This window comes from Gopherus evgoodei, chromosome 1 (genome assembly GCF_007399415.2).
Source record: "Gopherus evgoodei ecotype Sinaloan lineage chromosome 1, rGopEvg1_v1.p, whole genome shotgun sequence".
NCBI lineage: Eukaryota > Metazoa > Chordata > Testudines > Testudinidae > Gopherus > Gopherus evgoodei.
The window spans coordinates 144,400,933-144,414,794 of NC_044322.1; the positions used below are offsets into that span (position 1 = coordinate 144,400,933).

Here is a 13,862-nt window from a genome sequence, read left to right on the forward strand (position 1 = left end):
TACTATTAATGACAGATGTTGAAATGTCAGCACTGCAAATTCCTGTAGTGGGATGGTTTTCAAAGAGCACATGCACTTTGTGTATGTTTAACCTGATATTTTTTCTCTTGTAGTTTTTTTGCCATTGTGATCCACAAGTTCATGCTGATGATGATTAAAGAATGTGGAGGTCAAAAGTTATTTCTCAGGAGATTTGAAAATGATCGTTTCAAGATCAGCACAGGTCCCTGCTGTTGCTGTTGCCTTTGCCTCCCTTATGTACACATCACTCGGTGAGTTTCGCTTTAGAGCTCCCCAGCTAGAGTACTGGTGTCAGAAACCAGCAACTTAGCAGAGCCACACATACAATGCTGGGTCTTCCTGCTCCAGAGAAAACTTGCACCTGGCACATTTTGAATGCGTCACCTCTGTATCTCATGCTGGCTATTTTAAGGTGTATTATCACGGGGCCACATCAAAATTTATTTTTTCAGCTTGCACCATATGGCTATCCTCCACTGTTTTGGGGTGCAAGAGCTTGGAGTTGGGGACCAGACAATCTTTGTAGCATCATTCTTGGTCAATCCAGCAGACATTCAGCCTTTCAGTGAAAGTGAGGCTGTTGCTGGAGTCATGCTGCCAGTGGGTGAAAGGAGGCTGTCTTTGTAGGATGGCTCCGACCCAGAGGTGAAAGTAAGCCAGTCCGGTCCAGTACGGCAATAGCCAATCCATCGTACCAGACTGGACCGGCTTCTGCGGTGGTATTTAAAGGGCCCAGGGCTCCAGCCGCCATGGGGAGCCCCGGGCCCTTTGAAACGCTGCCGGAGCACCAGCAACTGGGCTTAGGTGGGGATTTAAATGGCCCGGTGCTCCTGCCACTGCGGGAAGCCCTGGGTCCTTTACAGTGCCGCCGGAGCTCCGGCAGCCGGGCTCCCGCAGTGATTTAAAGGGCCCGGAGCTCCGCGGCAGCTGGAGCGCCAGGCCTTTTAATTCTTCCCTGAGCCCCGGGGCTCCTAGGCACCTCTGCAGCTGGTAGCTCTGGGTGATTTAAATCTCAAAAGGCCCCGCCTCTTGAGGCCATGCCCCCGCTCAGGACTCTGGTGTACCAGTAAGTCCTTTAAGTTACTTTCACCCCTGCTCCTACCTCTGTAGACCTGTGCTGGGCTCCTTCTCATCGGTACCTAGGGTTGGAAGGCCTTGCCTTCTACCTACTCTTGAGCTCTCTAAGCTTCTTCCAGTACAGAGGATGACTTCTTGAAAATGTCATCCTCCTCTGGTCCCTCCTTCAGGTGTCTCTTGTTTGGTTGAACTTCCTTTTTCTTTTTATAACAAATAAGGATGATAGATAAGACAGTCTAGTGCAGATAAGAGTGATAAAAGTCAGGAACAGGGGAAGGTACAATAACAGGTTTCTATCAGCAACAATTGCTCTGTTGTCACACAATTCTCCAAATGCTTGAAAGGGCAAATGCACTCATCGGGTGACCTGTCTCAGCCCATTTCACACTTGTTTGTACCGTTTATAGTTCTGTAATTATTTGCAGGAGTAAAATTACCACTGTAATGATGTAATTATGGCTGTATTAATTGAGCAATTATAATACATCAACGTTCATTAATATATCATATTACACATTAAATGGCAGCTGGCTGCTACGGAGCCTTCATTAGGTAGAGTGTCTGACAGGCCAAGGGCACAACAGCGAAGACTGAAATAACCAGAGAGAGCGAGAGCTGGGAAATAGATGAGGAATAAGAAAGTTGACAAAGAAAAGGGGAGCAGAGCTGGACCTTGTCCAGTGTGCACTTAGATAGTTCAGCTATACTAGCTTTCATGTATCTGAGTGGCAAGTGTATTCTCCTTCCCCTTCCCCCCGCTTTCCTTATAGTATTTTTAAAACAGCATTAAAATCTGAAGGATGTCTTTGGGTCTGTGAATATGACTCACTGAAGAGAGGGAAGCGTGCACCAGCTGTTCTGCTGGGGCTAGGTAGTGTAGTGATCGAAGGTGGATGATTTCCTCTGACCTAGGAGGAAAAGTGGATGGCTGCTGAAGAATGTTCATGGAGGTATACTCTGGAAAATGCTGCTCCTCTCTCCTGATCCTACAAATCCCTGCTTTCCTGGACTACCACAAGATTAGGGGTTCGCTAATCAGGAAGACCATATGTGACATTGTTTTTCTAGACAAGGATTAAAGATCTATGGTAACTTGCCATTAAGTTTAATTCTGGTAGTGAAGCACCAACTTGCCCACTGTAGCAGAAGGTTGGGATAGCATAGCTGCAGTGGAGAAGCTAATGGTATATTTCAGGTGCTAGCTATTTTGCCATTGGTTCCCCAGTAGACCCTAATACACCACCTTTTGCACAGCTCCATTAGTTATTTAACTGATGCAGCAGAACCAGCAATGGAGCAAAAAACATTATTTTGCACTTGTTCTGCTAAGTTCATGTCTACATCTTTCAATATGCTGTGAAAAAGTAGAGAATTCTAGACAAGATTCTAGAGGATGTTCCTTGCCAGATTTCACCCATGTACAGTACCTATGGAAAATGTGGGGCCTCTACCATTAAACAATTTCTTGTGAAGTTTTGTTAAGCTTATTAACATGGTATTGAGCAGTGGTGGTTTTTTTTGACTTGTCAGACGAACGCTGTTTCTGCTGAAGTTGGGGACTTTTCAACTTGCTTTTCTTCGACCTGTGCTAATGTTTCTGTCAATAGTGCTTTGGACCAACGGAAACTACAACCTTTCTGATGTAAGTAAATATTCTAATCAGCCATTGCTCACCAAGCTTGTACAGTTTGGCTTGACAATAAATATCTAAAAAGCCAGGTTTATGTACCAACCAGCATCCTATAAACAGCAGGCCCAATTCATCATTCCGCTGCATATTGTGCTGTCATTTATACTTGTGCGAACTCAGTGTAAAGTGGCATTTTACATTCACCTTGCACGGCTGCCGGTTGTCATGCAGCAAGGTAACGCTCACAACAGATTCAAGTTAGGCTGAAGGAACATCCACCTTTTTTCTAAGAGCACAATACCTAGCAGGTGAGGAGCCAGGGACTATGACATTGTGCAGCCATGGACTGGCACTCGCTGAGTTCCTATTCAGCTGGTGTGGATGGCTTCGGGTGGGCAATGAGCAATAAGGGGCAAGCTATACTAATTCAATTACAAGCTCTGCACAGGCTTTTTGAGTTCCTTACAATAATTATTACTGGTACATAAGATGCAAGACAACAGAGAATGGGCTCAGTGTGTTAAAACAAATGTGTTGAATCAAGAATCAGGACCATTTAGACAGCACTAGCACTGTCACGGAATTTACTTAAATGGTAGTGTCCACATTAACCATGCCCCAAGCAAGGCTTTTCAAACTTTTTTGTAGTGTGGCCCACTGCTTGAGGTAGACATCATCTCAGAGATAGGTGAAAAATACAGTCTCTCTCTTAGAAAGTTCTGCACATTCAAATGAGTTTTCCATTCCATTATATTTTGCAATGATCAGATATTTCATGTTCTCATTTTTCAGTTTTGGAAAAATCCTATCACATGGTTCATCTGATCACTTCAAACTGGCAATAGAAGATCTCCAAGCCCCTCAAATATTCTGACGACTAATCAAGTGGCTATTATGTATTTATCTTATAGAGCACTTAGGGTTTGTCTACACAACCCGCACAGTGGCAAGCTTCCGAGCCTGGGTCAACAGACTTGGCCTTGTGGAGCTTGCACTACCGTGTTAAAAGTAGCTGTGTAGATGTTGCAGCTCTGGTTGGAGTTCAGGTTCTAAGGCCTAGGGAGAGGGGCAGGCTTGAGAGCCCAAGCTCCAGCTAGAGTCACAACTAAAAAGCGCTGTCTACACAGTTATTTTTGGCATGGTAGCACAAGCCCAGGTCTGTGTAGACTTGCAGCTCTGGGCTGCCACTTGCTGGGTAGATGTACCTTTAGCAGCCACAACCAAGATCAGAGCCCCAGGTGCTGGGTACTGTACGAACACATAATGAGAGATGGTCCCTGCCTGGGAGAGTTCACAGTCTAAACAGACAGGGAAGACCAGAGGTAGGAAGGCAAACTGAGGCATACTAAGCGGAAATGACTTGTTCAAGGTCACAGAGCATGTCAATGGCAGAACTAGGAATAGAACCCCGGTTTCCTACCTCACACTCCAGCCCTACCCACTAGATAATACTGCCCCTCAAGGACTATTTTTTTCATAAAACATTTCCACTGAAAAAATTTCCAAAAAATGGAAAATTACAAAAAAAGTCTTTGTGAAACATTCTATTTTTGAAAAAGTTCAAATTTCTAAGAGATTTAGTTCGAAAAATTCCAGCCAGCTCCACTTGTGGATTCAAAATCATCATCAGAGAACCACCTTTCCTTTAATCCTCCTCTGATTCCATTCACACATTTCTGTGGCACCCATCGTGCAACTCGCTCCACATAGGCCACTGCTTGCTTCTCCTTCCCAGTGTCTGGTGGCATCCTGGAGAATTACCCCATCTGTGGTAAGATCCTGCTGGCCTTCCTTGAATGAAGGAACTGATTTTAATGTTCTCTGTAAAAACACCAAGCCGAGAAGCATGTGAATAAAGGTAAATCTGAATTGCCTGTTGTATTGGCTCTGTCCTGTAAACTTGAATGGATTGGTAAAATACCAAAAGGCTAGAAATCTGAGGACAATTACACCATTGCTAAAGCCAGTGGACTCAGCGTGTTCTCTCCCATTCACAAAAACCAAAAAGACTGTTTTTAAGCCAAATTTTTACCTCTTTCCACTGTAGCAAAAATGCAATTATTTGTAGGTGAAAACTCCAGCAAAGGAGATACCTGGGAAAAGTTTTGCAAACAGGACTATCCCAAAGGGTCCCCTGCAAACTTCAAAATAAGGAGCCTCTCAAAATATGTTAAAAGGATGGCCACTGTAAGCCGTACTTCACTTGATGAGCTCCCTGGTCACAGGATCAGTAGGTGCTGCGTACTGGCCTGGAATCTAAATGGCTATATCTACTGAAAAGTTTGCACCTCAAAAATGACATGATGCACGAGTCAGAGTAGTGATAAAAAAGCCTTTTGTTTTATTTTATAGCAATAGAAATATAACTTAAAATATCTCATCAAGTATCAGGGAGTAGCCGTATTAGTCTGTATCCACAAAAACAACAAGGAGTCCGGTGGTGCTTTAAACACTAACAGATTTATTTAGGCATAAGCTTTCGTGGGTAAAAAACCCACTTCATCAGCTGAATGGAGTGAAAATTACAGATGCAGGCATTATTATACTGACACATGAGGTTCTCTGTATCTGCAATTTTCACTCCATGCATCTGAAGAAGTGAGGTTTTTTTTACCCATGAAAGCTTATGCCCAAATAAATCTGTTAGTCTTTAAGGTGCCACTGGACTCCTTGGTTTTTTTTTGTAAAATATCTTTGAGGCTGCTGGGGGAGTCAATTTGTCTTTCAGAAGAAGCTTTTGGTCAGTCGTTCTGGGCTTGATCCTGCAACATGCTGAGCACCCGCAATTCCCTTTGGTGTTGATGGGAGGGGGACGGTGCTCAGGTCCTGGAAGAATTTAGCTTTTCGTCACCTTCCCAGGTCCTACCAGTTTTGCAGGTCACTGACTGCTTGTTGAGCAAGTACTGCATTCTGTATTATACCTTCTGCTGGCAGTGTCCTCAGAGCAGTTTCCAGTGCAAATCCCAGGAGCCTCTGCTGTTGATTCAGCTTTCATAAAAATAGAAACAAGCATTTTATTTTTTGCATGTTTTCACAGTTGCCAAGTCTTATCCATATGCCTGTTTAACTTGCTTTTTAGTTAACTCCTAATGGAGCTGCAATATGGATTAACTGCTTCACTGGTGTCCTTACAATCATTGCTCTTTGGCCAATTGGAATCATGTTTCAACAAGTTCGAGTTCTTCTTAACTGTAAGAAGATCATCCCCAAGTTTGCACTTTATCAGGTGAGAATCTTCACATTTCAGTTCAGAATTTGCATTGCTGTTGATATAGAACAACCCAAATCCTGGGCAGAATTTGATACAGCTTATTGCTTCTCAGTTCAAAGACTGTAATTTAAAACTTACTGTACAAAGGCACACCCTTCGATTGGTTAAAGATGTAGTTTCTCTTTGAAGTATTGTTCTTATTCATGCTCAGCTTGTATTAACTTGCATCTGGTGTTTGTATAATGCTGAAGAATTGAGAAATGTTTAGAATCCATTCTTCCTTGGGCTGTGGGGGAAAAATAGCACATAGCTGAGCTCTCTTTTCTCAGCATAAAGGAAGCCTCATATAGTACATGGTGTATCCTGTAAAACAATGTTAAAATTCTAGTGTGTACTTTAAAAGATGGGAAGGGTTCTGGAACTAGGGGAGTAAGGAGCGGGTCTTCTTGTTTCAATTGTTGCAACATGCTGCTGTTTCTGTGATGTTAGTTATTTTTTTTGGCCAGTCTACAAATGAGAATAAGACAATAATAAAAACATTGGTAGGAAACCACTGAATAATAGAGTGGGGCCAGATATGGGCCGGATTTATTTCTATTCATTTTCCATATTAAAGAAACCCATGAAAGATACTGTCATCCTCAGGAAAGGACTGAGGCAGGATCCTTTTATTTGGGCCCTGCCATCTGTGGGGATCCCTAGGAGGTGGTGCTGTAAGGCCTCGTCTGTGTTAGGTTTTAGCCGTCGGCTAAAAATCTTAGTGTAAATGCAATGGTCAGAACTGTAAACCATGACTCACACCTAGGCAGCTTAGCTCACTAAGTTGCCCTAGTGCAAGTCACACTAAGTTGTAACTTTAGTGCCCTCATGGCCAAGATGGAGTGTGCTCTGTAGACAGCTCTGGCTAAGAAAAGGCACATGCAGGAACGCAGCAGGGAAAGTTCCTTCTGCCTGAGGGGTATGTTGTTCCACCCCCTCCCCCAATGTGAACACATGCACACCAGAATAGTACAATGAATACAGGAGAGGGAAATATTGATTTACAGAGGGATGAATGGAGAACAGCAACAAGAGGGAAGATAGGGGCAGTGGTAAAACAGGGTTACACCTACCACAAAGCCCCACAGGCCCAGCGGTACCACAGTCTGAAAGAGCAGACACTGAGCACTACGTCTGCACTCAGAGTTCAGGAGTCCCAGGCAGAGTTCCAGTCGGGCAGGGAGTCTTGGGTGCTCCTGGTCATCTTGGGCACCAGTGAACTTTCCTCAACAAACCCCTCCAGTGCCCTTTCCTGTCACTCTCTGCAAACCCAGACAGAGCGGCAACCTCCCCACTTAGCTAGCTACCGCCTCTCCCCTTATTCCCAATGGGAAGTCACAAGACCCAGTACTCACCGTGCCATACAGCTCTGGGCAACAGTGATCCTGAGTTCAGCTTCTGTTTCTCAGGTGATTTCCACCCTGGCACAGGGCTCCTCCTGGCTCCTGTCCTGGGGTGTCATGTCCCCGATTGGCCGTTCTGTCCCTCCCAGGCTTTAGGCAGGTTCTTGGCTGCATCACTGTGTGAGGTCCCGCTTGCTGCAGCCCTTCTGTCTGGAGCTACAGACACACATACACCCTGTTGTTTCCCTTCTCTCCATGCCCACCCCCTCAAAACAGACCTTCCTCTTCCTGGAACAATCAGCACTTCCTCCCCTCAGGACAAAGATTTAAAAGGGCCATTCTCTCTAAACCCCAAAGGGGTTACGCACTGGTACAGTGTGTCTACGCTAGGGGTATACCCTCAGCGTAGAGAAGGTTTAGGCCAGTGTACAGCAGGCTGCATAGTCTCTCTGGCCACACGCTGTCAATGAGGAGGTGCAGCCTGTGTGCATGAGGTACTCACAAGTAGTCAGTACATGACCTGAAGGAACAGGTAGGAGGCAGGCAGCAGCTGGGTGCCATCCAGCAGCACGTCAGATATTGCTGTTTGTCTGGCAGGGTGGAGATGGCAGTTTTTTTGGGATCTGGGACCAGTACAGTTTTAAATTCACTCTGATATTTAGGATTTGCACCATCTAACACAGTACAAAAGCAGCATGTAGTTTTCACTGCATCTTGCTCTCAGGTGTAGATCTATGTATGATAGTTTTAAGGCTAGTTCCCCCAACCCTAATTAACTGAAGTCAGCCTGTACCTTTACTTCAACACAGAATTAAATACAGTTTCAAGCAAGTGAGTCACTGATACTCCATATGTATCCTGTAAATATTTTGGATGCTCACCAAGATATATGGCTAAGGCCAGCACAGACGAAGAGGTGTCACACCTCTCTCTATTGTGAGATCACATGCATTTGTTTGTTTTTAAACTTTACTTCATCGGGTGATTCATCCTGATGACCTGGACCTGAAATCTGTTCTGCATGATCACAGCTGGCCTTTGCATTACATCCAGTAGTCAGACTTACTACCACAAGGAGTCCTATTAAACTCAAGGCACTACTCCCAGAAGTGAATATTACACCTCATATGAAGTGCTTCAGGCCCTTAGATTACAAAAGCCTTAGGATGGGAACTATGTCTTTCTCTGTGTCCTGCACACTGTCAGAAGTAAACTAGTAAAGACAATAATAATTGAGGTGAATGAGAACATTTTTGTCTTTGTATTTTTATGGGAAATGTATTCATAAGGGAGTTCAGATCATTTTAACCTATGCAATGGATTTTATAATGTTATTTTGAACCACAGATTTTCTTTCCCTCCTCCACACTTATCAGTTCCCAAGAAAGCAGTTGAATGCTATTCTGTTCTTACTGGCCTTAAAGAATTTCTTGATTTTTACCTCTGTTTACTGATTACTTTGTGGGCAGGGCTGAGAACATGCTAAGACAGTGAACGCTCTGCACTAAATGTATGCAAAGCTCAGTTTTCCTGATTGATTTAAAAAATGCTCTGGTCACACACCAGCTAGAGACATGGGCTCAGAAAGAACTCAGTGCGATGCTAATACGGGGGAGAGTTCTCAGGTCAGGAACAGTTCAAGAAAAGTTCAAGGGAGCAGGCCGTGTTTCTACCCTGCTTTAAGAAGAATTTATACACGAAAGGCCAGATTTACAAGGGTATTTAGGTGCATGAAGATGCAGATAGGCACCTAATGGGATTTTCAGAAGCACCAAGCAGGCCAGGTGCCTACAATGGCTTCAATGGGAGTTAAGCACCAGGGCCCAGATTTTAAACGTGTTGCTCATTGACTATCAATTTGATTTAGACTTGTGTGTGTCTAAATCCCTTTAGAAAATGAGAGCTAGGCTCCTAAATCACTTAGACTTTTGCAACATTGAGCACAGCAGTGCCTAAATACCTTTAAAAATCTGGGCCCTAATCTGTTTAGGCATGTCTGTGAATCCCACTAGGCACCTATCTGCCTCTTTATGCACGTATATAACTTTGTAAAGCTGGTCCACAGAATTTAGTCCAAATTTACTCCCTTCCCAACATATTGGCTTTATTGGTTACTCAAACAACAACAACAGCGCACACACACCACCCTGCTCTTTCTTCCCCCAGCTTGGCTTTCCTCGGGTTCCACTGCAAAGACATCTCTGTCCTAGAATCTAGTTTTTTCTGCACCAACAGCCACTTCCCTTCTAACTAGGGGACGGTTTAAAAGTCACCCTTGCCACAGTGAGTTAGCAGGAATCAGTCAGCATCTCCCTGCTCTGTGTGCATGCGTGCGTATGTGTGTTTTCCAACACCTCATACCAGAGTAGTGCAACAGAAGAATCTTGCCCCCTTGTTACAGGTGGGTACAAATTAATAATTACAGTGCTGGTAAGACTCCATTTTTCTTATGTTTTATTCTGATATGAAGCAGTAAATATTGATTGATACCCCAAATGGAAGCCTCACAGACATTGCACCTTTGGACCGAAGAGCTGGGGTCAAGCCTTTTTTTTTTTTTTTTTTTTTTTTTAAACAGCTAGGAAGTTTGCTTTAATTTTCAAGCTGTGCGCCATATTGCCTCCACCAAAAGATTTAGCAGGGGAGGCAGGCTTAGGGAAGGAGATGAGGAGAGGAGAGAAACAAGGTGGAAGAGGATTTTTATATTCTTCATGAAAGCAAGATCACTGTGCTAAAATACAGCCCTTCTGTAGTACTGAAGTATCAATCTCCTTTTCTTTGTTTCTTTTCACAGTTTGTCCTCATTCTGAGCCAACTCCAGGCAGCCATCATCAATATCTTGGCTCTGCGAGGAATTATTCCCTGTGCACCACCTCTGGCTTCTTTAGCAAGAGGAGCATGTAGGTTCTTTTGGAGGGCTGTAGAGTGGGGAAGGGTTATTTTTTTAAATGTATAAAGGCCTGGAAATCGGTGTTGCCAACACTCTTGATTTTAATGTGTGCCTTGTGACATTTTGGCATTTCCCTTAAACATCTGTTTCCTGGCCTCTTGCAGTTACATGAGCATTTCACCTTTCCCAGAAAAACCTCTCTCTCTCTCTCTCCTGGTTACAGAGATAAGTGATAATGATTCAGAAACCTGATGTCAAAGAAAAAAATCCAACACATTATGATTAAAAATTATGAGATTAAAAAAAAAAACTCTCATGTTTTTTTGGGGCCCATCTTATGATTTTTGAATACTTGAGGTTGGCAGTACTGTACGTTTTGAAAAATGACTAGTGATTTTGAGTGTCTAACTTGAGATGTGTTAAAGGGTCTGCTCTCATAAAGTACTGAACATCAAGCCTTTGAAAATTAGGCCCCTTCAAAGGTTTCTGAAGTTGGACACCCACAAATCTACTGGAGGTAAAGTAGATGCTTCCTACAGTGATGGAAAAGGATTTTCTATTGCTGTCGGTCATCTACCTGCCTCAGCGGTGATAGCTAGGTCGATGGAAGAATTGTTCCATCAACAAGGCCGCATCTACATCAGGGGCTAAGTTGGCATAGCTAGGGCGCTTTTCACATCCCTGAGCTCCATAGCTATGTCAACCTAAGTGTAAACCAGGCTTTAGACCTTCTTCACTCCCATCTCCCAGCACTGTAACCCTGAATCAGGGCTCACAGCTGCAACTTCACCCAGAAATGAGAGGCAGTAGCACCAGTCTCATCCTTGGAAGGAGCCAGGAACAAGGAACCTTCCCCCCACCCTACCCAAGCCAACACTTGCTAGGCAGGAGGGAGGCCTGGGCATCCAGGAGATGTGCTGCTTCAACCCATCGCAAGGCAACTTTTGCCTACAGAGCGTCTGTGGATCTTTAGCAGCTTCGCCTGCAAATCCTGGCTACCCTCTGCAGGAGTGAATCCCACCCAGGCTACAACAGCCACTTGCTAGCTTAGGAGGAAGCTGCTTCCCTTGGCATGGGTGCTGACTCCCTGAGTGCTCCAGGGCTAAAGCATTCTTGGGGAAAAAATAGTGGGTGCTCAGCACACACCAGCCACACCCAGTGGCGCCACTGATCAGCTGTTTGGCATCTGTGGGGAGGCTGTCAAGGGAGGGCGGATAGCAGCAGGTGGGTGGGGGCCCCCAGGGGAGGGGTTGAAGCAAGTGCAGGAAGAGGCAGAGCGAGGGCAGAGCCTCGGGAAGAGGGCGGAGCGGGGATGGGAAGAGGCGGAGCAAGGGTGGGGCCTCAGGGGAAGGGGTGGAGTGGGGGCAGGGCCTTGGGGCAGAGCAGGGGTGGAGCACCCCTCGGGAAAAATAAAAGTCAGTGCCTATGCCCTTTGGGCAATGGGGATGAGTTAAACCTACTGTTCTCTTCTTCCCCAGTTCTGACATGATTTCTTTTTTTGCCAGATATGAACCAACAGCTCCTCATAATGGAAATGTTTCTGATAACACTGATCTCAAGGGTGGTGTATAGGAAAAGATATGATGATCTGGAACTTCCAGAGTGCACTGACCAGGAAACTAGCGACAACAAACAGAACGCCAAGGTCAACCTAAATGGCAAAGTTATTGAAGATGGAACCCAAAATGTTTAGAAGATGGATGGATGTGCTGTCTTCTGAGAGCTGGGACAATACTTGTAGCCCAACTCGGCTTGCCCACGGCAAGATCCTGACTAATGTATATGCTTTACTTGAGGAGACGTCCATTGCAACTTTTATATCCTTATACTGCAAATAGCAGATATCCGAGCTGGAACAGCTTCTGGGATAAATTCATGTGACTTGGACAGAAAGGACCAAAAATTGGGAGGATAAACCTCCTTATTTTCCAGAGATACATATACAGAGTGAGAGATTTCAGTCTCCATATAATTTCATGCAGTTGTCAGACAATTTGGGTCCCATCAGTTGTTTGAACCTTGCAGTGTAACTGTGAATTGATGTAATGCAGTATTGCACACATTACGGTGTTTATACAATGTGGCAATACTGGAGACTCACTCTTTGTTTTTTCCTCATTTCATGTAGCCACCTCTGTGTTTGGAGCTCTCTGCCTGGTCCAACACCTCCACCACTCTTTATTCAAATCCCTCCTCAACTCTCACTCTTCTCACCAAGCCCACAACAGCTAACATACCTCAGTAAATATATCCTCTCAAACCCCAACACATCCTGCATGCAATATCCACCTCCAATAGATGATAAGCTCTTTGGGTGAGGGCTACCACTTTTTCCTGTCTTTTTTATACCAGTGATTCTCAGTCTTTCAGGAGTCTGATTTGTCTTGCATACCTCAAGTTTCATCTCACTTAAAATTATTTGCTTACAATATTGGACATAAAAATACAGAAGTGTCACAGCACACTGTTACTGAAAAATTGCTCACTTTCTCATTTGTCTGCATGAAATTCTAGTTTGGATTGACCTTGCTATTGCTTTTTATGTAGCCAGTTGTAAAGCTAGGCAAACACCTGGATGATTTGATGTACCCCTTTCAAGACCTGTGGGGTACGCGTGTCCCTGGTTGAGAACCACTGTTTAATACCAGTAAGCACACAGTAACCATTCACGACTATTTAATAATAGCTACCAATAGTCCTCCCTATGGGAGGCAGTATGATCCAATGGATCAGGCATGGGACTGGGAGGCAGGCAAGGTGGGTTATGTTCTGTGCTCTGCCACTGACCTGCTGTGCCTTAGTGTCCCCATCTGTAAAATGGGGATAATGATACTTAACTATCTTCATGAAGAGCCTTGAGATAATGTATACAATTTTTCTATAAAGCTAAATATTTTTATTAAAAGGAATCATTTTCAAAGAATTGCTCCCCTTCACCCCTGAATCTTGAGCCATCCTGAAGTCCACTAGGGACAGGGGTTCTCAAACTTTTTTTGCTGGGCACCCCGTTTGAAAATATTTCAAGCTCTGATGTCCCTCCCTCCATACCACGCCACGCTTATTTCTGCACTGCTGCTTACTTCAGAGCTGGGCACCTTGCCAGCAGATGCCCCTCTCATGACCCACCACAATAGTCTTGTGACCCCCTTTTGGGTCAGGACCCCCAGTTTAAGAAACACTGCACTAAGACTTAGACTTGTTTTAGACTTGTTGGTCCAAATGCTGCCATCATTTACACCCATTAGTTACCCTCATTTCAGTGAATTTCCATCTATTGTAAGGGGTCCCTGGAAATCCAGTGTTCTTGGAGGAGGCTAATTGCTCCATTTCGGTTCAATATAACTTCTGACACCATGTAATGTTTAGTAAGCTGTCAGGAGTTGAGTGTGTCATGAGACACCAGCATTCAGTTCCTTCTCAGTTTCTTCTGGCTTCTCTAGTTCACATTGGGCATGGATGCTTTGGCCATATGTACACTAGGAAAATGTATCTGTTTTAAATTCATGATATCAGATATGACTTAGCTTCTAGATTCTCCCTCTAAGGTTAATCATGACCAGCTTACACCTTTTAAACATGATTGTACTTGTCCATGCTATGTACCAAAGCATGTTTAACATCTATTTAACACGTTTTCTAACATGATATATT

General features: G+C 44.2%; 1 protein-coding gene across 5 annotated transcripts in view; it reads left to right on the forward strand.

Moving 5' to 3' along the window:
- Positions 1 to 12,307, forward strand: part of LOC115657349 (organic solute transporter subunit alpha-like) — a 34,998-nt gene extending 22,691 nt beyond the window's left edge. For all 5 annotated transcript variants that reach the window (XM_030575085.1, XM_030575075.1, XM_030575104.1 and 2 more), the window contains 5 exons: positions 114 to 272; positions 2,629 to 2,740; positions 5,808 to 5,954; positions 10,116 to 10,221; positions 11,717 to 12,307. In XM_030575085.1, the coding sequence (XP_030430945.1) occupies positions 114 to 272; positions 2,629 to 2,740; positions 5,808 to 5,954; positions 10,116 to 10,221; positions 11,717 to 11,904 (712 nt within the window). In that variant the 3' untranslated portion in view covers positions 11,905 to 12,307. The remainder of the gene's footprint in view (positions 1 to 113; positions 273 to 2,628; positions 2,741 to 5,807; positions 5,955 to 10,115; positions 10,222 to 11,716) is intronic.
- The last annotated feature ends 1,555 nt before the right edge of the window (positions 12,308 to 13,862 follow it).